The sequence below is a fragment of the Centropristis striata genome, chromosome 17 (genome assembly GCF_030273125.1).
Source record: "Centropristis striata isolate RG_2023a ecotype Rhode Island chromosome 17, C.striata_1.0, whole genome shotgun sequence".
Taxonomy (NCBI): domain Eukaryota; kingdom Metazoa; phylum Chordata; class Actinopteri; order Perciformes; family Serranidae; genus Centropristis; species Centropristis striata.
Genome location: NC_081533.1, coordinates 10,826,515 through 10,851,337, shown reverse-complemented (window position 1 = coordinate 10,851,337; position 24,823 = coordinate 10,826,515). Strand labels below are relative to the sequence as shown.

Sequence of the window (24,823 nt, the reverse complement as noted above, 5' to 3'; positions counted from 1 at the left end):
ACTTTAGATAAGAGTTTTGAGTAAAAAAATATGATTGGTCATTAAAATGTCTTTGCATTCATCTTCAAGGGGAACAACACTTAATTTAAAAGTTCCAATATGTGATGTAAATGGGTGAGAAAAGGTCAGTCAATACTTGTGAACATGAGCTCGTCTTTCTCAAAGCCAGAAACTAGAGAGGAAAGTCTGTGGCTGGGAGACTGATTATGTGGATCCACAAAAACAGTATTTTTCTATTGTGGTGCCTTTTAGTTATGAAACAACATTTTTTATTCATATACCAAGAACATGGGTGCTGCCAGTGTTCTTGTCTGTTTCATACTTTATACTTGATCTTGAGCCCTCTAGTTTTTGGATTGAGTTTTTGTTCATGTTTACCAATATCTTTTGGCTGTCTGACATCATAGAAATAACACGTATGAATTAAAAAAGTGGGCGTAGTTCCCTTTAAATAAAACTGGCTTAAAATGTCTCCTCTCTCATCTCCATGTGCAACAAGATCTCCAACCTAAATGATTTGTCAATACCAGCCATAATAACTCTAGTTTTTGGTTCGTGGTACGGAGCTGAAAAATAGCACACACCTTGTTATACATATCTATACATGTACGGTCCGTGGTTGTAAAGAAGGCTGCCGTTTTGGTGAATTTAGGCTACAAAAGCACTGACCTAGGTTTAGGGCAAAAAATGTCCTGGTTAGGTGTTATAAAAAAGTTAACAGGTAAATAAATGTACTAAAATGCCGGAAGTCAAATAGTAACGAGTGCGACGTGAGCCACAGAAGTTACGTAAAAATTAGTTTACTTTTGTTTTAACACAGGACACAAACCTTGTTCTCCTGGGTGAAATCCAGTTTGTTGGACCCATCAGCCCCGAGTGTGAAATCTGCCATTTAACCTCTGCGTCAGTCTCAATCACTACTACAACATCAGAGGAACGTTTAAAAAGTAAATTTGAGTCATATTTTGCTGTCCGTAAAAAAACCCTATATTGTTGTTTTTGATGGGAGACCAGTCTGCCATGTCTGTTTTTTTGTTAATGATAAAAAGGTCTACAATATGAGAATATAAAAAAGTCTTCTGTCATGAAAAATACATATCAGATTCCATCTCATGCTTTAAAACAAATACAATATTCATTGGTTTAAGTATACTCTTTATTTGCTCAAATGACATTCTTTCAAACGTGCCAGTACTGATACTTTTGATAAAGACAAACCCTTATTAACAACAGATAATGAGACGGATATGGAACAAAGCTTAGTGAGGTTGTAATGAGCACTAGAGGCTTCCTCAGCGGGCTCAGAGTGCCCGTATGTCTCAGATACAGTAAACACATTTTCTTCTCCCTTCACTTCTGCTGCTCCAGTGTGTTGACTTCATTGGATTTCAACAGATTAACAGATTCATTTGTTTTTGTCATTTTATCATGTAAAATCCCACTTTTACATCTTGTGTTGCACATTTAGCACGGGTCATTTCACATTAAAGGTTAAATACTGTCATTGTAGATATCTGGTAATATTCAAACATGTACAATCTGTAAATTCGTTTTCTTTTATTTTCGGGGGCTTTCCTACTATTAACAGGACATTTTTACACCAAAAAGGAAGATTTTTTTGTCAGAAATTCAGCAGCAGCTACACCAATCCACTTAAGCTTTTAGCATCTTTATGTTTTTTCTTCCTCGTGTTTCTCGTGTCTCTTCCCTTGTCAGGCAGTGACAAACACGAGTCTGGCAGTGTAGGCCAGGTCAGCGAGGTAAAGCAGGAAGTTGAGGGCAGTGAGCACCGTGGCAGCGATCAGTTTTGGCGGCGCTTGGCCTCTGCGGTACTGTTTATCAAACTGGAACACGGGCCAGATAATGGTAGCTGTCAAGTACATGATAACCGCCAGGAGCCCGTAAAATGACAGGAACTTAGAGAAGGGGATGGGGAGGCAGCCGGTGCACTCGCCCACGCACAGCACCACCACGGCCATGGAGAGGATGAAGCAGATGCAGTACACCGCCATGCACCACTTGAGAGCTGGATGGCGGTCGTACTCAATGGGGTCGCTGACCAGGATGAAGATAACACAAGCGACAAAGGTCTGGCAAACCTTCAACAGGCCCGGAGCCGTAGCCATGTAGCCCGCCACCTCTCCTGGCCTGGCTTTGGTCAGGCTCACCTCGCCCATGTAGGCTACGGCTGCCAGGCAGGAGAAGACGGTGGAGACAATGCGGTAGTCGCGAGCGTCGCCATACCGCTGGTCCTTGAGGAAAAAAACTGGGAAGATGATGGAGGCAGAGAGGCAGAGGAGGGCGGCGTAGCAGGCGATAGTGATGGGGAAGTTGGTCCAGGACACTGGGGCTCTCGCCTGGAGGCCGAACTGCTCCACCAGCAGGACCAGCAGGGTGCAGGCGAAGCTGAACGCCCAGCAGAAGATGCACCAGTCCGCCATGCCGCCGTGTGGCAGATAGGCTCCGTGCGCCGCCACGCTGAACGCCACGCAGGTGAACAGCAGGGCGGCTACTCGCACCCATAGCAGCTGGGAGGTGGGGAATACAATCAGTGGCATTATGGGATCACAGTCAGTCAGGTTCAAAGTGATACTTCAGATGAGTCTTTAATACTGAACGTGAGGTCTTGTGTTGGTCGCTTGTCACACACTCTGTCGATGTTTGTCACATATTCTGTAGGAAGACAAAAGGAGAGAGTAATCAGATGCTTTTGAAATTTATAGATGGAAAACCTGTTGAGTTTATCAGTGAAATCCAAACATCCTATGGAGCTTTTAACTTTCCTCTCCTATTAATGCCTTAGACCTAACTTCAAGATGCATCCTAAAAGCCTCAACAGCCCATAATGAAGAAATGTTCAGTTTTGCCAACTTAATTTTAGTTTTATTTACTGGCAAACAATTGATATATGGTGTCACATATTTTGCTTAAAGGGATAGTTTGGGTTTTTTGGAGTGGGGTTGTATGAGGTTCTTATCCATAATCAGTGTATTACCTTCTGTAGGTAAGAATTCTGCGCTCTCGTAAAAACCACCAGTCTCCATTGACAAAAACAGTCATTTTAGCTCACAAAACACAGGAGTTGTTAGTCTACTACTGTCTTGTTTGTTTGTTTTTGTGTTCATTTAGAGACTTTGGTGTTTTAAGGGTTTAATTAGGGTTTGAAATTACTGTTTTTACCAATGGAGTCTGGGGGCTTTGAAGAGAGCATTCATAACAGCTTCAGTTCCCTGTTAGAAAGAGCTGTGGGGCTCAACATTAACAGGGCCGGTGGGTCAGAAATCTACTTGCCTAAAGTCAATTTTTGCTTACATTTTGTGTACAAATTATTTTATTTATTTGTGGTTATTAAATAACACTAAAGATTAAAGTTGATTGTTTCTTCTTATGCCACTCAGTCGCTTTGAGAAATGACGTTTCATCTACATGGTTCACAAACTTGGGGCAAACTGCACAATACATGGTTTCAGTTTTACCCACATTCTTTAACACCACCCAACTATACTCCTGTTTCCAGGATAATTTAAATGCTAGCTTGCAATTTAGCTTATAAATATTGTCTTTACCCCCTGCCAGTTTCTCACATGTGCAACATTCAACAGAGATGAGAGGGAAGTGAGACCGCTCACTCCAAATGCACTTCCATCATCAGCTCCAGAAAAAACAAAGTGTTTTCTTTTTAGTCGGGCAAGTGAGTTGCTGGATTTACTACACTGACCCCAGGCTGTGACAGCAAGGTAATGCAGTGGAATTATTCTAAATATAGTGTTCACTTCCATTGATATTGCCTCCATATACAGCAGCTTAGCTTTCAGGCCAGTACTCCTGCATGCTTCTCCAAACTGGGGACGTGCCGACTAAGATCAGCTGTTGGTAATACACAGACTATGGATAAGCAAAATCATGTCAAAAGGGTCAAAATGTTTTACTTGAATTATCATGTTTAGGTTTTGTAACTCATAGAAACACGCCTGTAAGAACAACACTCTCACACACACTGGCCCTCATTTATCAAACGAGAGATCTGAGTGTATATTTTGTCTTACGTCAGGGTTCACGTGTGATTTATCAAACGAGCGTATCTCACCAATCACAGCGTAAGAATGGTCAGCTGTTGATAAATGTGGCGGCTCGAAACAAGCGTCATTTAAATACCACGCCCTATTATATATAATATATATATAATATATACCCGATGCAGATGGCTCGCCCTGAGAGTTTACGACACCGAAGGACGCAATACGGCCAAAAAGAGGATCACCCCCCCCCCCCCAGCTATATTAGCAAACTGCACCATTTTGGCGATATAGACATATTACAGAAATACGTAGTGACGGAGGTTTTTGAAATAAAAGTATTTATAGTTACGTATATACTCAAACAAGTTTGGTAAGTTTTTTTTTTTTAAAGCTTTTTGGTTGAAGGAGGTAAACAATGTTTTAAAGTAAGTTTTAATCCCAAAAGAAGAGGAATTTCTCAAAGGTAAACAGTGAAATACTGACGTTCAACAGCTGCAACACAACAAACTGATTTTGTTTTGCAGCATAAGAAGTGAAGGAAGGAAATCAGCAGAGTAGCAGTGGACCATTCAACCCCCCGTGAGGTTGTTATATTTTTCAGAGGACTGTGTGGCAGCGCTGTTTGGGAATGTTTCTATTCGGGCAGAACCGCTGGTGAAGGAGACGCTGACGCTCCGGTGTCTGAGCCCGATAACGGTAAATAGCAGAAGACAACAACATTTAATAGCCTCGGCTAGTATTCTGTTTAAAGAACACTCAGACGTGTGGACTTCACGCTGACTCCAATTTGCGTACACGAGCTGAGAGCAGACGTGAGATCTGATCGTACCCTCCGCTCACGTCCAAATTGATAAATGCCGAGCCTTGTGTTAGAAAGATCGTACGCCCACTTTACGCTCACTTTCTGTCGTACACTTGTTTGATAAATGAGGGCCATTGTGTTTAACAAACATCATACGGGCATGACACAGCTGTTGGTCTGTTCATGTCACTGGTAACTGGCCAGTAGAACTCGGTTGCATGTAAGTCCAATCTGTACAGGGCAGGTCCAGCCCAAAAAAGATTAAATGTGAATTATTACAGAAATCGGGGCTCATTCTGACTGGGATCCTGAGAGAGCATGTCAGTCTGAGTCCAGCGCTGAAAAAACTTTACCTGTCACCTAAATAAAGGCCTGCATTGAGACCAGTCTTTTTTCTCTGGTTGTGTTTACTCTTGAGCTTCCAATCAACGAACATGAACATTTACAACCTCAAACCACTTCAAAACATCTGAACCATCACTTTTATTTTATCAACAGCCTTTTCGGCCTCCAGGATAATTAAACCCTAAAATGCTGAATATCTTGACATAAAAAACAAACTGTGATGTCAAATGGTGAACTAAAACATCAAAGTGATAAATGTGATTATTAATGAGTTGTTTCATCACTGATAGACATGCCTCGGCTCAGTTTAAGTTGTGTAAAGAACTGAGGAATGTGTGAGGAACGTGTACGAGCTGTGACCTGCAGATTACAGGAAGTGGAAGTTTGTCTGCTTAAACTTAAAGGAGTTGGAAAGTCCCTCCGTTAAAACGGAAGTAGGTGTTGCACGTTTGTGACTCCAGGATGCACTTAACCGTTTGGTGCTCTCTGGTGTGCAAACCCTTCACAATCTGCAGCTAAACAGGCCTCAGATCTGGATTGGTTTCAAGTGATACACTGAACCAGCTCTTGCAGGAGACCTTTAAAAAATATGCATCCAGTTTTCTTCTTGTTGTTAGTGAGCACCAGCCTGCTCTTTTTTAGATATGTTTTAATGCACGGAGCACAACATTAAACTGCCTCCATTGTTTTAAGATAGTCTTCAGATATATGCACAGTCATGATGGCTACAGTCGTTTTTCTGTCCTCATAACGTGCTTTGTTTCCATAAAGTAACCTATTTTTAGCTTTAGTTCCTGCCAGTTGCTCCATGTGCTGTCTACCAGTGTGTTCCTAGGTATTTATAAGATAAAGTGAGATAAGGAAAAATTCCATTAAAAAAACTATGGGTGGGAAAAAGAGGGAGAAAGCTCATGAAGAGAAACAGAGGGAGCGATCCTGCTGTTTCTATAAGTTTAATGCACTTAACTCTGGGTGGAGGAGGTGTCTTTCTTGCACATGGTACTAATTATGTTTGCATGCACAGACTGTATAAGTAAAGCAGTGCAGCTTTTAAGGTACAAAAGCCACGAGCGTCACTCCACAGGTCCAACAACTGTGCATTGTTCTTGGCTCCCTCGTTCTGCTAATGCAACCTGAAGATTGATAACTTAATTTGCTATTTAGCCATTAACTCCAGTGCCCCGCTTCCTGTTCTGTGCAACGAGCCTCGTACACAGGAAGGAAGCAAATGGCACGCCTGCATGAACTGGTAGCAACACAAAGCACTTAATGACTTTGAGAATCGAGCATGAAGATTTAAAAATCAGCTCTTTTTCAGATCAGATCCCAGCTGATAATACAACAAAGTTAAGGTCAAGATAAGTTTAATCGGTTATCTTTATGTTTAAACACACGGCTCATACTTGGTCAGCCAGGCTTACTACCGAGAGATGTTCTGAGTAAGATGTGGTTGTGTGGCGGCTGACAGGAAACCAGACTTTGGTTTCATGGGTGCTGCTGTATAAATCTTATATTTCATAATTGAAAATGTGCACTGGCTTGAAATGAGAGAATATGAACAGAGAAAGCTTCATATGACTACACTGTACAAAAAAAAAAGTTATTTTCCACAAATTAACTGTATTATTTTACATGATTTTATTACTTAATTAAGTCAAAATGCAATGAAGAGGGTAAAATATTTTTATTACAAATATTAACCATAAATGGATGTTGAAATCTGTAAATTAATATAATTGAACAATATTTTTTTTAATTGCTTAATGGTCTTGAATGTTAAATTGCAGTGAATTCTATGTTTAAAAAATACAAAAAATACACATATTGCAAAAAAATGTAAAAAAGAAAAATTTAAATTAAGGCAGTTTTCAGTTTTGACAGTGAAACTTTGAATTTAATGTAAAAATAAATAGTAAAAAAAAACGTTATAGTCTCTACCATCATATTAAATATGAACATACATATTAATTCAGACATTTACTGTATATTATCCGTACTTTTAAAGAAACTTTCTGTAAAATAACTTACGGTTGTTACTATTATTTGATGGTAAGTGTTTGGCAACTTTTGCTGACAGAATTTTTACGGTTTTTGTTGAGGTTTCTATATATATATATATTATTTTTTTATTTATTTTTAAACTTTTTTAAAAACTTTTTTTACAGCATAGAGTCGTCTACAAGTACAAGCAGATTTGTGGACACCAGACTTTGACCGTATTTTTTTTTTTTTTTTTTTTGTAGGTTTTTTAATTTTTTAATTTTTTTTTACAGCGTTACCACACACCAGTACGTATGCATTATTTTACCCAAAATCAGCCAGGTGGCAGGCAGACACAGCAGCTTTATAATGAAAGTTGCATGAACGTTTCAGGGTAAAATCGACGCGTTAATACCTGGAACATGAAGTGAGTTTTTGTCGTCTCAGATAGCGGACATACCGCGCCCACCCTGTGCTATGGGAACCAGCTCTTTGTCCAAAAATAGACTAATAAAAACCCTGCTAACTTCCTTAACTCTTCGACAACAAAAGAAACACATGTTTTTGGGGTTGATCTTACCGATTTCTTGGCTCGGAGCTGGTCTTCCACGTTTTTGCCATAAGCTTGAAGTTCCCCTCACACCGTGCGTACTTGGAGACGCATCCCCGGCTCTCATCCACCCAATACCTCACAGCAGAATGCATGATCCCACGCCCCGCACTGGCCATATTTGGTAAAGTGTTGAAACCCTCTCCGAGCCTCGCTATGGTCATCGCAATTCCTCTATTCAAGTGTTTCATCATGCGCCAGATAAAAATAAATACCCATGATTCTCAGGCACTACCCCCATTACTCGTGGGAGCGCCATAAGGATGTATCGCTTTGATGAAAAAAAAAAAAAAAAAAAAAAAAAAAAGTTAACAGATCTGGTGTCCGCACATCTGCATGTAATTGTGCATCAGAAGAAGCTGACTGTATGCACACTGTAAAACAGGAAAAGAAAAAAAAAAGGACTGTATTATTTTACAGGGATGTTGTTGTTTTTTTTTACATTAAGTGCAATAAAGGGGTAAATTACTTTTAATACAAATATGAACCATTAAATGTTTTTTTTTTTTTATTATAATGGGACATTATATTTTTTCAATTGCTTCTTGGTCTTGCATGTTGGATTACAGTGAATTCTATGTAAAACTACTATAACAAAAAATAGATATCAAATTGCTGAATTTAAAGGGAACTTTCTGTTTTCTTACAGTAAAACTTTAAATTGAATATAAAAGAAAATCTTTTTTTTTAACTAAAAAATCTGGCAGGAAAAGTTGCCAAATATTAGATAAAATTAAAAAAAACTTCAGTTATTCTACAGATATATATTTTTTAGATACATATATTTAAAAGTATTATCATTATTATTACATTTTAAAAATCATCTGTAAAATAACTTATTATTATGATTATCATTTTTTATTTCTTTTTACGGGGCATATATGTTTTTTCTTCCTAGTTGTGAATTAATAACAGTAAAAATTTGATGCATGTATGTAATCATTTTGCAAACAACAGTAGGCCAATACCCTTATATTCATTACATTACATATAAAGCACTATTGCAGGGGGAAAATTTTTAAATAATACATTGTTATATCTCTATGAAAATGTGAAAAGTGAAGTAGTTTAAAACATTATAAACCCTGATTTTAAATGCATAATAAAGTATATTGCAAAGAGTTAGATGCAGGAAAGTAATGCTTAAACACTGTAATCAGTCAGTTTATGTGTATCATATTCTCCTCTTTGAACGTGCATTATGCTGAAAAGAAGTCAGTCCTTAAAGAAAAATTTGGGGTACTGGGATATCTTTGGACATTTAAAAGCAGACTGGTTAGAAGTTTCTCTTTCCTTTTTATAATACTAGTATTTTTGTTTAAGACTTTTCCAATGTCACTTTTCACTCCTGGTGTTTATATTTTGCATATCGTCACACTGTTAAAATAATCGCCTAAGTCATTTTTTGTCAAAATTGGTTTTTTTTTTCCTAAATCATCTCCTCATGACGCCGGCCACCTATGGTAAAATCTCCTACATCCTCAGTTGATCAGATCATGTGATTTTACCCCTTTAAGATAATGGCCTATGTCAAGTGTGTGACTTAAGGGGATTTATTATGCCTAAATCAAAATAAAATGTGACTTAGGCAATTTTTTGAACATGCCTTTGTGACTTAAGCAAGATATGGTAACACTTTATTTTGAAGGTGTCTACATAAGAGTGACATGAGCGTGTCATAAACATGACATGGGATGTGTCATGAACATTAATGACACTTTGAAGTAACATTAATGCTCATGGTACTTGTCATGTCATGTTTCTGACAGGCTTGTGTGACTCTTATGTAGACACCTTCAAAATAAAGTGTTACCATATCTTGCTTAAGTCACAAAGACAAAAAATTGCCATTGGTCATTTATTTCTCTTTATTTATTTTATTACTATACCAATAGCCATCCTTTGTTACATCCTTTTTGAGTGAAATGATCAATAAATGTCATATGTTACACTTGTGGTGAAGTTTTTTGTGTTTCCTGCTAAACTTGAAAAATGAGTTAGGCGATTATTTTAACAGGGTCACGATATTGTAGGTCGATTTCTTGCTAATTCACTGCAGCTTTCATTGATTCATGGAGGACAGCAGCATTAGCATTATGATGGGGCAAACTGGCTGCAGTACCAGGTCCATGCGCCGTGGGGGCGCTGTTGTGCTCTGTTTGATCTAACATGGTGGTGGATCAGCAGCCAGTCAAGACAGCAGGATAACAACACAGCAGAGATCATTAATTAAAGAACTGGGATTTAAAAAAAAAAAGACAATAGACACATGCAACTGTAACTTGTGAGTGTTGTGGCAGACCACGGGAGAGAGGAGCCTGTCCGGGTTTTACCACTGTGGCTTGTTTTTTGGGGGAAAAGGAGCTGAGGTGGAGCTTTACTGGATGCTTCACAGCTAGCTGGCTAACATGCAGCTTTAGTGTTTGAATTTGCACCAAAACGGGATTATATCGAGCTGCTGGGATTTGTATGGACTTGCACCACCTCGACCACTTCAACACACATCTCGCAGTTAAAGTCATGCTGGCTTTTCAACCCGCTGGTTAGCGAGCTATACCTCCAAAAGGACCGACTCGTTGACGCAGCTGTAAGCCGAACCAACGGCGCTTTCGGTCGGCCTCAGGACCAACGCCATGCCGCGGCTCGAGCTCGGCCCATCCGTAGAGCTAACTTCAGGAAGCTAACGCTAGCTGGACACAGCAGGCCGCTTCAGATGGTCGTTATCACCCCTAGTCAGCTGAATAATTACACAAGTAGCAACTCAGATCAGAGAAGCACCTTTTACTTTTATTCTGCTTTCATTATTTTGTTTACATTGGGCTAACAGGTAAATTACAGGTTACAGGTAGGGTGGTAATTATCTTTTACCTCATCAAACTGAGGTACGTTTATTATTATTTTTGCACGGAGTAATTTTTTTATTAGCTAGCCACATACACATCAGTGCAGTTAACATCAAAATTAAACTCCATCTAAACATTATCCAAGCAGATTGAGAGACGTTAAAGCAGTGCTGATGGGATTATTGGGGTTGGCACACATGGTTTAAAAGCCACACATGTAAACAAGTCTGACTGCGTGTGGGGTTTTGGTTAACGCTAATTATTTTAATGCACGGTGTCACTACATATCAATCAAGGTAATGTGTTGTTATCTGGACGTCAGTTATGCGCGTTGAAACAGCCACTTTAAAGTTATGAGCCAAGAATTAGCTTCACACAGACACTGAAAAGGCATGGGAGTTGTTGACCGAGACATATCAGCCATTCATTCATGATTGATGATCTTTGTGGAAGCAGACTGTCCTTTATCCATTTTCCACTACAGCTGAGCCACTGCATCAAAGCCACTAACAGTCTCACTTGTAGTATTTATTTTTAACCACTAATGTAACCTAGTCAAGAGGGATTCTGAGGTGATTTGAGTGTAGCATTTTCTTTTAAAGTACTACTTGCACCCAACTGGAACCACTGTGGTGGATGGGAACATGAGGAGCACTCTGTCTGATCTGAACCCGCTTCCCGGTAGCTTGAAGATCTGATCAAAGCACAACAGAGAGCCCCATTGTGTGGACTGAAAAACTGAAGAGATGATGATGATGATGGGGATGATGATAAAAGAGGCCCAGTGACAGTGTTGATCTCCGCACCAGGAAGCAGAGGAGTGTCACAAGGCTGCAGACATGAGTCTCCGCCAACCCACCTCCACACTGGACAGGTACAAGCCTCACATCCACTACACCCAAACAGTTTCTCTTTATGTGGTTAAGGATACATCTCAACGCCTTACTCAAAAATGTAGTGCTCCCAGATCAGCCTATTGACACGTCTTTATCTGACTGAGGTCCAGTCTGGCCTCTGGAAAAACTAGTCAGACAGGGTGTTTACTGGGAGGTGATGAACTGCTCTCAGGAAGAAGGAAAAAGAGGGCAAAATACAGTATACATGACTACAAAAGCAGCCTTAGAATTGTTACTACAAACTAACCTTTTCTTCTTATAAGCATAGTGATACCATATATAACAATATGATGAAAAACTACTTGTATAGCACCTTAAATGTAAGCAAATTACATGACACAATTCGATGTGGAATTAACATAAGAACAGCAACTGGATGCCAACATTTATGCAAAAGTTGTTGGAAAATACAACACACTTGACAATAATAGTAAAAATAAGAAAAAGGTTGTTTACAAAGTTTGTTGAGGGAACAAAAGGGAACCAGGCAGCAATAACACAGTGCAACACACTACTGTACTATTTAGTATGCCAGAAAAAGATTTAGTATGTCCCAATACCTAGTATGTCAAATGCACTATGCCAAAAATACAAGGATGTCCTACATCTGGTCACATTTCGTAACATGCAAGCCAGCATGCTATTATGGCAATTCTGACCCACAATTCTCTAACCAGCATACAGTATTTGAGCCAGAGGGTCATGGCACGATGGCATAGTTTATCCCAAAAAACATTTGCATGCAACACGGCATACTTTGCAAGGGCAGCTACAGTACGAGCTTAAAGTAAAAAGAAAAAGTGTGGAAGTTTTACTTTTAGTGCAAGTATATACGGTTGCATGCAGTTTGCATACAATAAACTTGGGCATAAAGCTCTCAGACACAATGCCTAATTTCAAGCATAGAGCATTTTGCATTTATATGATACCTAATTCTATACATTGTACTCATTCCCTCATGGACAACTTCCAGGCTCAAAAATCTTCTCTTGCATTAACCTCTATATTGCACCTTGCCATCTTTGCTCATACAGTCTTTGAAAAAAATATTAGACCACCCTTGTTTTCTTCAATTTCTTGTTCATTTTAATGCCTGGTATAACTAAAGGTACATTTGTCTGGACAAATATAATGATAACAAAAATAGCTGATAAGAGTTTATTTAAGAGCTGATATCTAGACATTTCCATGGTTTTCTTGATAATAACTAAAATCATTATTAAGACAACCATGGGAAATGGTATAATTTTTTTCCCCATAACTGTATACTGTATGGTGCTTAAAGCATTGGGGGTTCAGAATAGCCAGAAAAGCATGCTGGCTTGCATATAGCTAAATGTGACCTCATGCAGTAGGATATCCTGGTATACTACTACTTGAGAATATGATAGTATGGATATGTGAATGCACACCAAGAAAGTAAAGCGTTTTGGCATATTTTGGATTTAATAGCTTGATAATTAGCTTTGCATGATCTTGTTTGTTAATGCTCTGTTAGTTTGTCAGCTAACTCCAGCACATCACAAACGATACGAAACTCAAAAACACACATCAACTTCTCCTTTTGCAGTAAATTGCACTTTCATGCTGTTATTTTCATAGATGCAAACAACTGCAACTTTAAAGATGCACGGTCACACTTCCCTTTTTTATTTTCCTGTTCGGTCAGAAAGTGACCTTCATCGTGACTAGTTCGTTTAACTGCCAGATATGTTTCATGTTGCATTTCACTGGCGTGAGAGCCTGAAAATCCCCCATTTCTATTTATTCAATCTAGGATAGTTTCTAAATTGAATAGTGGTATTGAATGCAACTCACAATGTCATTATTGATTAATCTTCACTTTATCACTTAATTATTTGGTAGAAAAAAATCAGAAAATAGTGGAAGAATGTCCATTCAAGTTTCTCCGCTCAGTTCAATATGATATAAAACAGACAAGCAGGAAATCGACATATTTGAAATGGCATTTTTTGCACAAAAACTGATAATTTGTTAATCCTGATACCAAGAAATTCATCAGGATTCCGAAAGATTTCCACCTCTTTTGCTTATAGTACGTTTCAGTGTCCATTCGTAGCTTGAGTGTCGTGTTGTGACTCTTCACCTGCTCTGGCTAAAACTCAGCGCTCTGTACTTCACCCTGTGTGTTACTGTCCGTCATCACCACATCACCACTGTGTTCCTGTTACTGTGAGATGCATCCTTGTCTTGATCATGTGTCTTTCCTGTTTCTCCTGCTGTCAACCCTTTTCCCCCTGTGTGTTCGTGTGTGTGTGTGTGTGTGTGTGTCTGTTCTCGTGCACGTTCCTTCCACTGTGTCTGTGTGTGTGTGTCATGTGACAGCAGGGCAGCCAATAAGAAAAACGCCCACCCGTTCAGGTAGGACAGCTGTCCAGTGAGAGCTTACGTCAGGGTTTTGGGGTTAATGACACCTACAGATTGTACAGCTGTGGCAGCAGATTTCTCAGCCAGGCTGCTCTTGTTGTTTCAGGGCTTCAGACTGGCTGCAGAGTAGGGCTGGGCGATATGGACCAAAAGTCATATCCCCAATTATTTAGGCTGAATATCGATATACGATATGTATGTTGATATTTTTATTGCAAAGTGAGAGCAAATGTTCAGTCAAAGTCAGAGCCAAATATGACATGTCACAAGTAGTTTTATTTAAACCGTTTATGTAAGTGAACATAAATACCGTTTAACAACAGGAGTACCTTTTTTATAAAATCAAAGCTCCATAAAGTGCACATTTAAATAAAAAACATCTTAAATAAAAATATCCCATGAAATAAAATAGGCAAATCTTTTGAAATAAATATATTTATATGAAATGACCCTAGTAAGGGCATTTATATATATTTATATATATATATATATATATATATATATATATAAAAAATTGAACTATATCGATATATGCGATATGGTCTAATTCCACATCACATTTAAAAATATATCAATTTATTTTTTATATCGATAAATCGCCCAGCCATACTTTAGAGGATGCATCTAATTGTCCTCTGCATGATCATTTAATGCCTCCATTAAGTTTTAGATTAATCTTAGTTTCCCAGAGTCTGTTCAAGTCTTTATCATGCTTGTTATCAGACCAAACAGGTAAACAAAAAAGAGGAAAATCAAGAACCAGCAAAAGATTTTCTATGACAGTTGACATACTCAAGAATCAAATTAGCTGTTTTCTTACATAGCCATAATTTGACTTTTTGTTTCAGCACAATTGAGCTCCAGAGGTGCAGCAGCTTAATATCCCCAGACCTTAACGGGGCTCATGGCCTTTTATTGCAATCACTTTTTAACCTTTAAAAAAAAAAATGGGAGTAATGAATCGATGATCAATGAATTGGTCGTTAAGAATTTGATCGATTTAACGTGGAATTTTTAATCGATCTGTGTATTTTTTAATTTTAATTTTATCTCTGACTGTGTATCAGTATCACTGAACTGAAACACAGCCGAGTGTTCAGTTCTGTGGCCGTACGTCAATAAGCCAATGAGCTGAGAATTAAGTTGGATAAAGCTACAGTTTGCAAAGTGTTAGTTGCAATAACAATTATAAAACACACAGATACAAGAGTTTTAATTTGCGCAAAACTAGCTTCCTGTATCAAACCTTGCTAGTATGAATTACTAGGTTTAATTTTATTCAAAACTTATTCAAACACAAAACAAACTTAAATATGCAAGATTACTATGAAAACTAACCTCATGCCTCTTTGGGGGCTAAAACATAAAATTTATATTTATAATTTTATAATATTTTGAGTTAGTTTTACCATCGACAGGATCAAGTCTCTTTTCGTCCTTTCAAATTAAAAGCGTTTATAAAAACAGTCTTTTGCATGGCACTGTGTATATATTTATTTATATATTTAAATTTTGCACATGTATGCATGCAGCGATTAATCGATTAATTGATCGTTAACATTATAGATAATGGAGTTGGCAGGTTTCTTCCAAACGCCCATCCCTAATAATGACACTATGCAGCAAAACATGCACCCCGAACATAACACAGAATATTTGCTACAGTAGGAAAATTTTAATATTGCTTTTGCAGTCAGAACTGGAACCAGGCCATGCTGCACGTACATGGACATTTAGAGACAATAGCGAAACAAATGAAATAGTTTGACTGTGGGGTTAATAGTTGAACAAACCTGCCAACATCACAAACAAATGTGCAAATTGATTTGAAGAACCAGATGAACCTGAATGAAAAACAAAAGAAGAAGGTGTAAAGACTAAGAAGGCAGCACTAGGCCTGTCACCATTAATACTATATCGACTTATCATTGGACATATAAAAATGGACACAATAGTTTTTTTTCTGGACTTAAATAATAAAATAAGATAATACATAGTATTCACCTCAGTGCAATGTTTTGTTAACAGAGCCTGAAAGTCTATTTTATTTGTTTTGGTTGTAGTTTATTTATTTATGTTTTATTTATCTAGGATATTTTAATATTTCTTTTCCACATTTCAATTCCAATGTTTAATATTCTCGAGATTTAAGAATTCATTGCTGTGGAAAAGGATGTACTTATTATGCTCTAATATCGTTAGAAAATTAAAAACGACATTAATACAACGATACTGTCGTTTATTGTGATAGTTTCTGGGAAAATATATCGTCCTAAAAAAATGTGTTATTGACACAGGCCTAGGCAGCACATTTTAATACTTGCTGTCAGAAAGTTTTTTCTTTTATGTCACATTGTCATTAATTAGATGACGTTTAAGTGCATAGTGTCTTTATGATTCAGCAACCGCTTTTAAAAGTTAGATACAACAAATCTATCTGGGTGGGATCCTAACATTAATTTTGGGCTGGGCTAAATAGAAAACGTAAATAATGTGATATTTTTTACCTTAATATTGATCTTGTGAAAATATTGTAGGTTGTCTATTGGTGCTTTTACCAAATATTTTCATTGAGATGACATGAGATTTTAGATAAATAATCATCAGTAATGTGGATATAATGACAAATTGGATTAACCCTCCAAACCCCACGTATGTTTTCTTTAAGTAATTGCCAAAAATACACCATTTATTGTAGAAAGAAGCCGCAATTGAAACTTTCCAACAGTCCTTGAACAGATCATAGGTTATGAAAGTTTTGAAGATTGCAATATTTCTGTCAAAATCACTTTATTGTACATGTCTCATTTAGAAAGTTGCCAAAAATAAACCGTTTGGAATAACTAGAAAATCAGAGAGAACTGCAGGCTGTTTACACAGACCAGAGAGGAGAGGACAGGAGAGGTTGTAAAAATGCAAATTATTCAATATGTATGGCATGTGGAGACACAATTTTCAATATTAATGGCACTTTTGGGCACTTAGAAAAATGTTGTATAGCAAATAATAGAACATCTAGAATTGTCTGGTGAAGAAAATGTACATAATTTTACTGAAATGCAGCCTTTAAAACCAGTATAAGACAACACGAATACCATATTTCCACCTCCAAAATAAAAGAAAATATCTATTTCCATTGCAAGATATTGATATAATATCATAAAACACAGCCCAGTCCTGCTTTAACTGTGTTTTTGTGGTAAATTGTCCCTTGTCAAACATGGAAAAACACCAAATCACTGCAGTGTTTACACTGTGTCTCCTTGCGTCACGCACTCTTAAATAAATATCTTGCTGTAAGCCGCGGCTGCTCTCAGTGTTTACAATCTGTATGAGTACAGTCCCTGACAAAAGTCTTGTCGCTTGGGTACAAGTTGACCTTTAGTGCCCCTCAAATATATTTGTAATCATTTGTTTTTTACAAGAAATGGCTCATTTTAATCCCAACAGCTTTTAAAATAATATTTTGGTGCCAAACAAAACTGCTGAAAAGCATTCTAACATTCACAGCTTGGTAAAGCCCACTGCGTCAGTTTTTGCAAAGACAAAAGTCTTGTCGCCTTGTCATATGATGCACCCAAACCTAGATTACAGCCTCAACTGTGATCAATAATTAATCAGTCAATTAGTGGGTGTGTATAAAAAGAACCCCAGCACACCAGACCTTCACATCAACTGCACCTTGACCTCTGACAATATGCCTAAGATTCACCCTGAGACCAAAGCGTTGATTATCAAGACGCTGAAGACCAGATCCACTGCTGAGGTGGCTGACACCTTCAATGTGTCTTAGCGTCAAGTGCAAAGAATAAGAAAAAGATTTGAAGAGACTGGAGATGTTTTTGACAAGCCCAGGTCCGGCAGACCCCGCAAGACAACTGCTCGAAAATCCAAGGCCAGCCCCTTTCCCACTGCAGCAGAGCTCCACCAGGCCTGGTCACCTCAAGTCCCTGTGTCAACCAAAACAGTTTCTAGAATTCTGTCTCGAAATGGCCTCCATGGTCGAATCAGTGCCCAGAAACCAGCACTAAACAAAAGCCAATAAAAAAACGTGTGGCATTTGCCAAGGCCCACAGCCTGCTTAAAGGATGGACGCTGGAAAAGTGGAAGAAGGTGGATTTCTCAGATGAATCTTCGGTTGAATTACATCACAGCTGTAGCAAATATTGCAGGAGACCTACTGGAGCCAGCATGGATCCGAGATTCACCCAGAAAACAGTTAAGTTTGGTGGCGGAAAAATCACGGTCTGGGGTTACATCCAGTATGGGGGTGTGCGAGAGATTTGAATATCAATAGCCTAAAATATCAAGAAGTATTATCTACCTCTTACATTCCCAACCATAAAAGGGGTCAAATTTTGCAGCAGGATGGTGCTCCATCGCATACTTCCATCTCTACATCAAAGTTCCTCAAGGCAAAGAAGATCAAGGTGCTCCAAGACTGGCCAGCCCAGTCACCAGACAGGAACATCATTGAGCATGTCTGGGGTAGAATGAAAGAGGAAGCATAGAAGACAAAACCCAAGAATCTTGATGAACTCTGGGAGGCATGTAAGACTGCTTTCTTTGCAATTCCTGATAACTTCATCAATAAATTGTATGAATCATTGTCGAACCGCATGGATGCAGTCCTTCAAGCTCATGGAAGTCATACAAGATATTAAACATGGATCTCACAGCACCACTACTTAATTCACTGATGTTATGCAACATATTTTTGTATTTGAAGTACATTTTTTGTTCAATTTTGACATTACTGTCTGTAGGCGACAAAACTTTTGTCTTGCCAAAATCTGACCTTTCTGTGTTCATTAAATGATCAATCTTTCTTCGGTGAAGCAAATTTATTTTAGTATATTAAACATAATTTGGGAGAGTTTTAGCTTTCATATGAGCCATTTCTAAAACCAATGGATTAATTAAAAGTCAGGTTATAAACTGTTGTTTCTAAAAAATGGATAAGCGACAAGACTTTTGTCAGGGACTGTATAAGGGGCGTGGGGATGATGTGAACCTTTGGTCACTTTCTCTGTGTCCTTTGACTTCAAGGTTGGTCTCCATGTTGAATTTCTCTCTTTTTCTCTGTCTGTTTTTCCCTTTATCTGCCTTCCTTCTTTTTCTGTCATGCTTCGCTTTCAGCCCTTTTGCTGCTTGGTGAGTTTTCCCTTCGACCGCTTTTCTTGTTGCCTCTCGTGCATTTTCTCATATTCTCTCCCCGACACACCTGACCTCTTTCCTCTCTTGTTGCTCTGTGAGCTCCCCCTCTTTCTCTTTGGCCTGGTCCATCCCTTTTTTTTTATTTCTTGATTCCTCCTCCCTTCATTTATTCCTCTCCCTGTCCCAGTTCAACCCGCCCTCTCACAGCATTTTCTAAATCACCCTGTTCTAGTATGATTTCATGCTCGGCCTCTCTTCATCTCATCTCTCTAACCCAGGCTCAGCAGTCTGACCATCGGGGACTCGGAGCGCAAATCCTCTGCGGCCCAGCAGAGGGAGCCGACGGTGGACATCGCTGCTGAGAGTACGGGTAATTGCGACTTCCCACTCTTGTTTATGTTTTTTATATTTTTCAGTCAATGCACTAATGACGTCCCATGGACGGAGATCTTTTGGTCAGTGCTTGAAAATGTAAAAAGAAGGAAAAGTATTTAACACCGTGCTGTTTCAGGCATTTTTTTTTGCATTTTTGCACTGTAGCCTTGTATTTCAGTGCAATATATAACACATCTAAGTCCTGCAGCTCTATGGAATCAGCACAATCATGGCTAGAAGTGGGAACAAGTAGGGCTGTGACGATAACCGCATCACCGAAATACCATATAATATGAATATTTTTCGCTGTCAGTCCACACATGAGCGTTCCCTCTCTTTCGTCTCTATCTCTTGCAAGTGTCCGTATCATGTTATTCCATTCTGAATGAATAAAGTCCCACAAAAATATGATTTTTGCAGCTAATGCAGTAAAATGGTTGTGGTTTGTGCCTAATGGCTGGGTAAAGGCTGTGGTTGAAGCTGAGTGTATTAGCATAGTTTTTGCTGGCGATCATGTGTTTTGTTTATGCGATCTAGTTATTCCTTGCAGTGTTTTACTTAACCCATTGAAGCCTGGAAAGCAGATACGTCGTTTTGTAGTATTTGTATAAGCTCTCAAATACCTTTTGAATTTCATTTTTATCTGCTACAGAGGCTGAAAAATCTATTATTTAGTAGAAGCGTTGACACTTCTGTTGAATTTCAAGAAAAACTTCCGGTTTTAGGGGCTGATTTTAAAATCGGCCAGAGGTTTTACAGGCGTTTTAGGCCTCAATGGGTTAATTTGTAACATAAGTCAAAATGTAGGCTACTTACAGTCAGGGAGAGCTGTTTGCTTTGGCTGGTGAGTCTCTCTCTCTCTCTCTCTCTCTCTTTCTCTCTCGATCTGTCTCTCTCTCTTTCTTAAACTTCTTCTAACTCTTATTCTTTATGATTTCAATCAAAAAATATGAAAATATTGATAGATAAGATATAAATATATGTATGTTATTCAGAATATAATATGGTCACCTTGGTCACAGCCTGAGGAACAACTCAAAAATGTCTTTTGTGCTGTATAATCCAGTTATAATGACATGTGTAATTAAAAAAGAAAAAGAATGTATGTTAATGAGCCCTGGTTTCAGGATCGCCTCATAATTTTTCAACATCTCACGTGATTTTCTATCTCCCGAGCGGAGCACCCTTTACATCCGTCTGACTCTCCTGCAGGTACCGGCCTGGTCCAGAGATGTGTGGTCGTGCAGAAGGACCAGCTCGGCTTCGGCTTCACAGTGTGTGGAGAGAGAGTCAAGCTGGTGCAGAACGTCCGACCAGGTGAGAAAATGTGCACGGCTGATGTCGTCGTAGTGCTAGTTCTGATATTTTGCACACTGATGCTCAAAACAAACCGACATAAAAGGTTCTGTTTTCACAAGCTTATATAGTTTAATTTGAAGACTTGAATGGAAATTGACAAAAATCTAACACAGTTAACTTCACTTTACTGCATGCTAGGGGTGTAAGAAAATGATTCTGTGATACTGAATGGATTCTGAAAAACTATGCATTATAAGTGTAAAGTTTGCATGCAGAAATCTGTACAAAAACTTGCGATAATGTTAAATATTACAGAAACTGATGAATGCAAATGCAGATCTCACTGTCCTGATTGCATAACAGAAATTAACTTTTTTTAAACTCAGATTTAGTGTTTTAAATACTATGACAGTTTTCTGTGAAACAAGATTTAAAAAAAAAACTCAATTAGGGCACAATAATTTGTTGTCTTTCATTGGCATCATATTGTGATAAAAACAAATATACAGATACAAAATTACGTTGTCCAATTTGATAATAACAAGAGCTAGTGCTGTGTGATATGACGATATACATCACCTAAACAATATAAAAATGCTTGTTGTATATATTTTTCTATAATGTTTGTATCGCAATGTCAAAAACCAACTGCCGAATTGTGTTACGACAATGTTTACGTCATTTAGATTACGCTTTACGCTCTGATCGTTGCAGGTGGCAAAACAGGAGAGAACCATAGAGGTGTTGTTTTGCTAAAACTGAGTATAGAGCATAAAAAATAGGCTTAACCAAGTAGTTATTTGTTGTTCCCCGTTTGTGGAACTTGCTACCAGTTCCTACCAGAGCAGACTCTTGAAGACCCACCTTCTCTCCCAGCGCCACACCACAACTCTACTCCTTAAAGAATCGCCACAAGCACTTATTGCTGCACTAAGGACTCTTATTGCAACACAAACAGACTGAAAAACTCCTTTGTCCCCCGAGCCATTAAACTGTATAACACCACACTTGGAGGCAGGCGGCGGCAAAGGAGGGCAGAGGTCGGAGAGGAGCACCAGGCCTGACCCACTACACAACACCAACCACTACATGGCTGCTGTATACACATACACTTGCACTAACCAAGTACTGTTGTTATAGTTATAGTATATATTTCCTTGTATTTATAATATAATTTATAATATCTCCTTGTTTTGATATTTCATATTGCATTTTTATTGTGTCTTGAACTCTCTTATTTTGCACATTATGACTAGTAACTAACTTTATTCTATTTATTCTATTTTATTCTATTAGTGTTGTACTGCTGCTGCTGGAATTGCCATCTATCTATCTATCTATCTATCTATCTATCTATCTATCTATCTATCTATCTATCTATCTATCTATCCATCTATCCATCTGTCCGTCTGTCCGTCTGTCCATCTGTCCATCTGTCCATCTGTCTATCTATCTATCCATCTATCCGTCTATCTATCTATCTATCTATCTATCTATCTATCTATCTATCTATCTATCTATCTATCTATCTATCTATCTATCTATATCTTGATTGTTTCCCTTTTTCTGTAAGACGATTTGGATAAAAGCGTCTGCTAAATGACTAAATGTAAAGACAATTTATTAACAGAAAACATGCTATATTGTGATATATATCATTATTGTCATGGATAAGTTACCAATATTGACCATATCGCCCAGCCCTAATCTCAATATATTGGAAAATATCCCCTGTATCATTAAGATTAAAAGTCCCACTATGGGGAAATTCAACCTCTACATTAAACCCATCCTTTTTGTCACACCAGTAAACACACCGTACTTTGGAGCACTAGGCAGCACGTTACTGTGCCCCGATCATTTGCATCATGATGCAAATCATATCGCCAGGTCCCTGCCAACATTGTTTAAGTATTCCTAAACAGTGCTCCTGTATTCATCTCTACAGGTGGAGCAGCGGTCAAGGCCGGCGTCCAAGAAGGGGACCGAATCATAAAGGTTTTTACTTCTCTCCATCACAGACACTGAATTATTGGTCTCTTCTGTGTTTAGTGTTGCTGATTTCCTCCTTCTTCTTGGTCTGTCAGGTGAACGGCTCTCTGGTGTCCTCCATGTCCCATCAGGAGGTGGTCAAGCTCATCAAATGTGAGTGTGTGTTTTATATATTTAGTATTTTTCTGTCCATTTGGCTGCTTTTATCTGATTGTGTTTTCTGATTGTGTTTTTTCCGCCCACAGCTGGAACATATGTAGCGCTGACACTACAAGGGCCGCCTCCTTCAGCCGCCTCCCTGCCCTTAGAGCCCCTCCCCACTGACCTCACACCCAATCAAAGAACGTCTCTGGGTGGGGAGGCCCCGCCCCCTCCGCCTCCACCCCTGCCCTCTGGACTGAGCAGCACCCCATCCCAAAGAATCACTGGACCCAAACCACTGCAGGTGAATGAAATGATATGAAGGATTTCTGTTTTTGTTTTCTGCTTTCAGTTTGCATCAGTGAAACAAATGTTAAGCTATTTAACTCTCTGAACCTCACTATGAAGCTATGTTTTCTTTAAATGATCGCCAAAAATACACAGTTTATCGTAGAAAGAAACTTTAAAAGCAGGCTTTATTGCCAGAGTTTGAACTTTCCAACAATCCTCGACTGGATCATAGGTTATGAAAGTTTCTGTTAGAAAAAGTAACAAAATGAAGCTTAAAATTTTGATATTTCTGTCAAAATCACTTCTACATGTCTCATTTTCAAATTTGGCCAAAATAAAGCATTTGTAATAACTAGATCCTGTTAAAAACATTAAATTCTGCTCCTCAGAGACACTGTGAAGACATAATTGATTCTGCTGAGACGAATGGTCATGTGACAAATCACTGAAAATCTTTTTACACAGAGCTGAGAGGAGAGGACAGGAGAGGCTGTAAAAGTTTCAACATTTCAATATATAAAGCATGCAGAGACACAATTTTTTCCCCCATTATTCATGACACTTGGAAAATTGTTGTATCTATAAATTACATTTTATTAAATTTTTTTATTTAAATATATTGGAAAAATTCAATTTTTTAAAATAATTATTTTTGTTATAATTTATGTCATTATAACTGTGTAATTCAGCACTATAGACATTTTTGAGTTGTTCCCACCATGATTGTGCTGATTCCATAGAGCTGCAGGACTTGCAGATTGTATATATATTTTATATATTGCAGTGAAATACAAGGCCACAGTGAGTAAAATGTTGGGGTTCAGAGGGTTAAAATATTGGCATACATCGTTAAAATAACATTTTCTGCTATAATTGTATTTTTTTAGGACCCAGAAGTACAAAAACATGCCACTCAGATACTCAGGAAAATGCTGGAGCAGGAAGAGGCTGAACTGCAGGTACACACTCAAGAATAAATCATATCTCTCATTATTATGCTCTGTAGAGTTCTGCATGTCCCTCTGGTTGCATCGTGCTTTCTGCATAATTCGTTTCAATGAAGTTCTGCCGCTAAAATCTGCTGTTGATAACGATGTGCAGGAGCTGATGGAGGAGCAGTTGAGGAACCCGTCATCGTCTCTGGGTGAGCGGATTGAAAGTGCCAAGAGAAGAGCTCACCAAGTCAGGGTCAAGATTCAGGGGCAAGATCCGGTGAGGAAACATGACTCTTATACTTCTATTTCTTTTTTATGTTTCACAGCCTTTCTATATTAAACTGAAAACCAATTTCTCCCTTTCTCAAAATATACAATTATGGAAAAAGTTGTTAGACCACCCTTGTTTTCTTCATTTTCTTGTTCTTTTTAATGCCTGGTACAACTAAAGGTACATTTGTTTGGACAAATACATTTTTCATGGTTTTCTTGATAATGATTTTGGTTATTATCAAGAAAAACATGAAAAATGTTTAGATATCAGCTCTTAAATTAAACTCTTATGAGCTATGTTGTTGTTATCATTATTCGTTTTAACAACATAGAAATTTTGATTGGAAAAAATGGTTAAGAGCATTAACACTGAACACTGAAAGAAGCAGCCATATTTAAATTCACTGGTTAAGTTTACTTTAGACTACTTGCTAAAGGGTTTTAAATCCAAATCTGCAGCCCCTGATTGGTCCAAAA

The 24,823-nt window shown here is 38.2% G+C and overlaps 2 protein-coding genes across 3 annotated transcripts in view; one reads left to right on the top strand and one right to left on the bottom strand.

Annotated features, from left to right (window-relative positions):
* Nucleotides 1-1,146: 1,146 nt before the first annotated feature.
* Nucleotides 1,147-7,838, bottom strand: myadma (myeloid associated differentiation marker a). Its single transcript, XM_059354935.1, has 2 exons — nt 7,727-7,838; nt 1,147-2,673 (listed from the first exon to the last, which is right to left on the bottom strand). Exon 2 carries the CDS (start codon nt 2,556-2,558, stop codon nt 1,713-1,715), a length of 846 nt encoding a protein of 281 aa, XP_059210918.1. The 5' UTR covers nt 2,559-2,673; nt 7,727-7,838; the 3' UTR covers nt 1,147-1,712.
* A 2,101-nt stretch (nt 7,839-9,939) lies between these two features.
* arhgef11 (Rho guanine nucleotide exchange factor (GEF) 11) overlaps nt 9,940-24,823 on the top strand; it is a 44,473-nt gene continuing 29,589 nt past the window's right edge. Inside the window, exons 1-9 of one of the 2 annotated variants that reach the window (XM_059354850.1) lie at nt 9,940-11,473; nt 19,023-19,037; nt 19,319-19,410; nt 20,628-20,732; nt 22,663-22,712; nt 22,802-22,859; nt 22,952-23,151; nt 24,026-24,097; nt 24,240-24,350. In XM_059354850.1, the coding sequence (XP_059210833.1) occupies nt 11,439-11,473; nt 19,023-19,037; nt 19,319-19,410; nt 20,628-20,732; nt 22,663-22,712; nt 22,802-22,859; nt 22,952-23,151; nt 24,026-24,097; nt 24,240-24,350 (738 nt within the window). In that variant the 5' untranslated portion in view covers nt 9,940-11,438. The remainder of the gene's footprint in view (nt 11,474-19,022; nt 19,038-19,318; nt 19,411-20,627; nt 20,733-22,662; nt 22,713-22,801; nt 22,860-22,951; nt 23,152-24,025; nt 24,098-24,239; nt 24,351-24,823) is intronic. The other variant, XM_059354851.1, reaches the window with a different exon arrangement.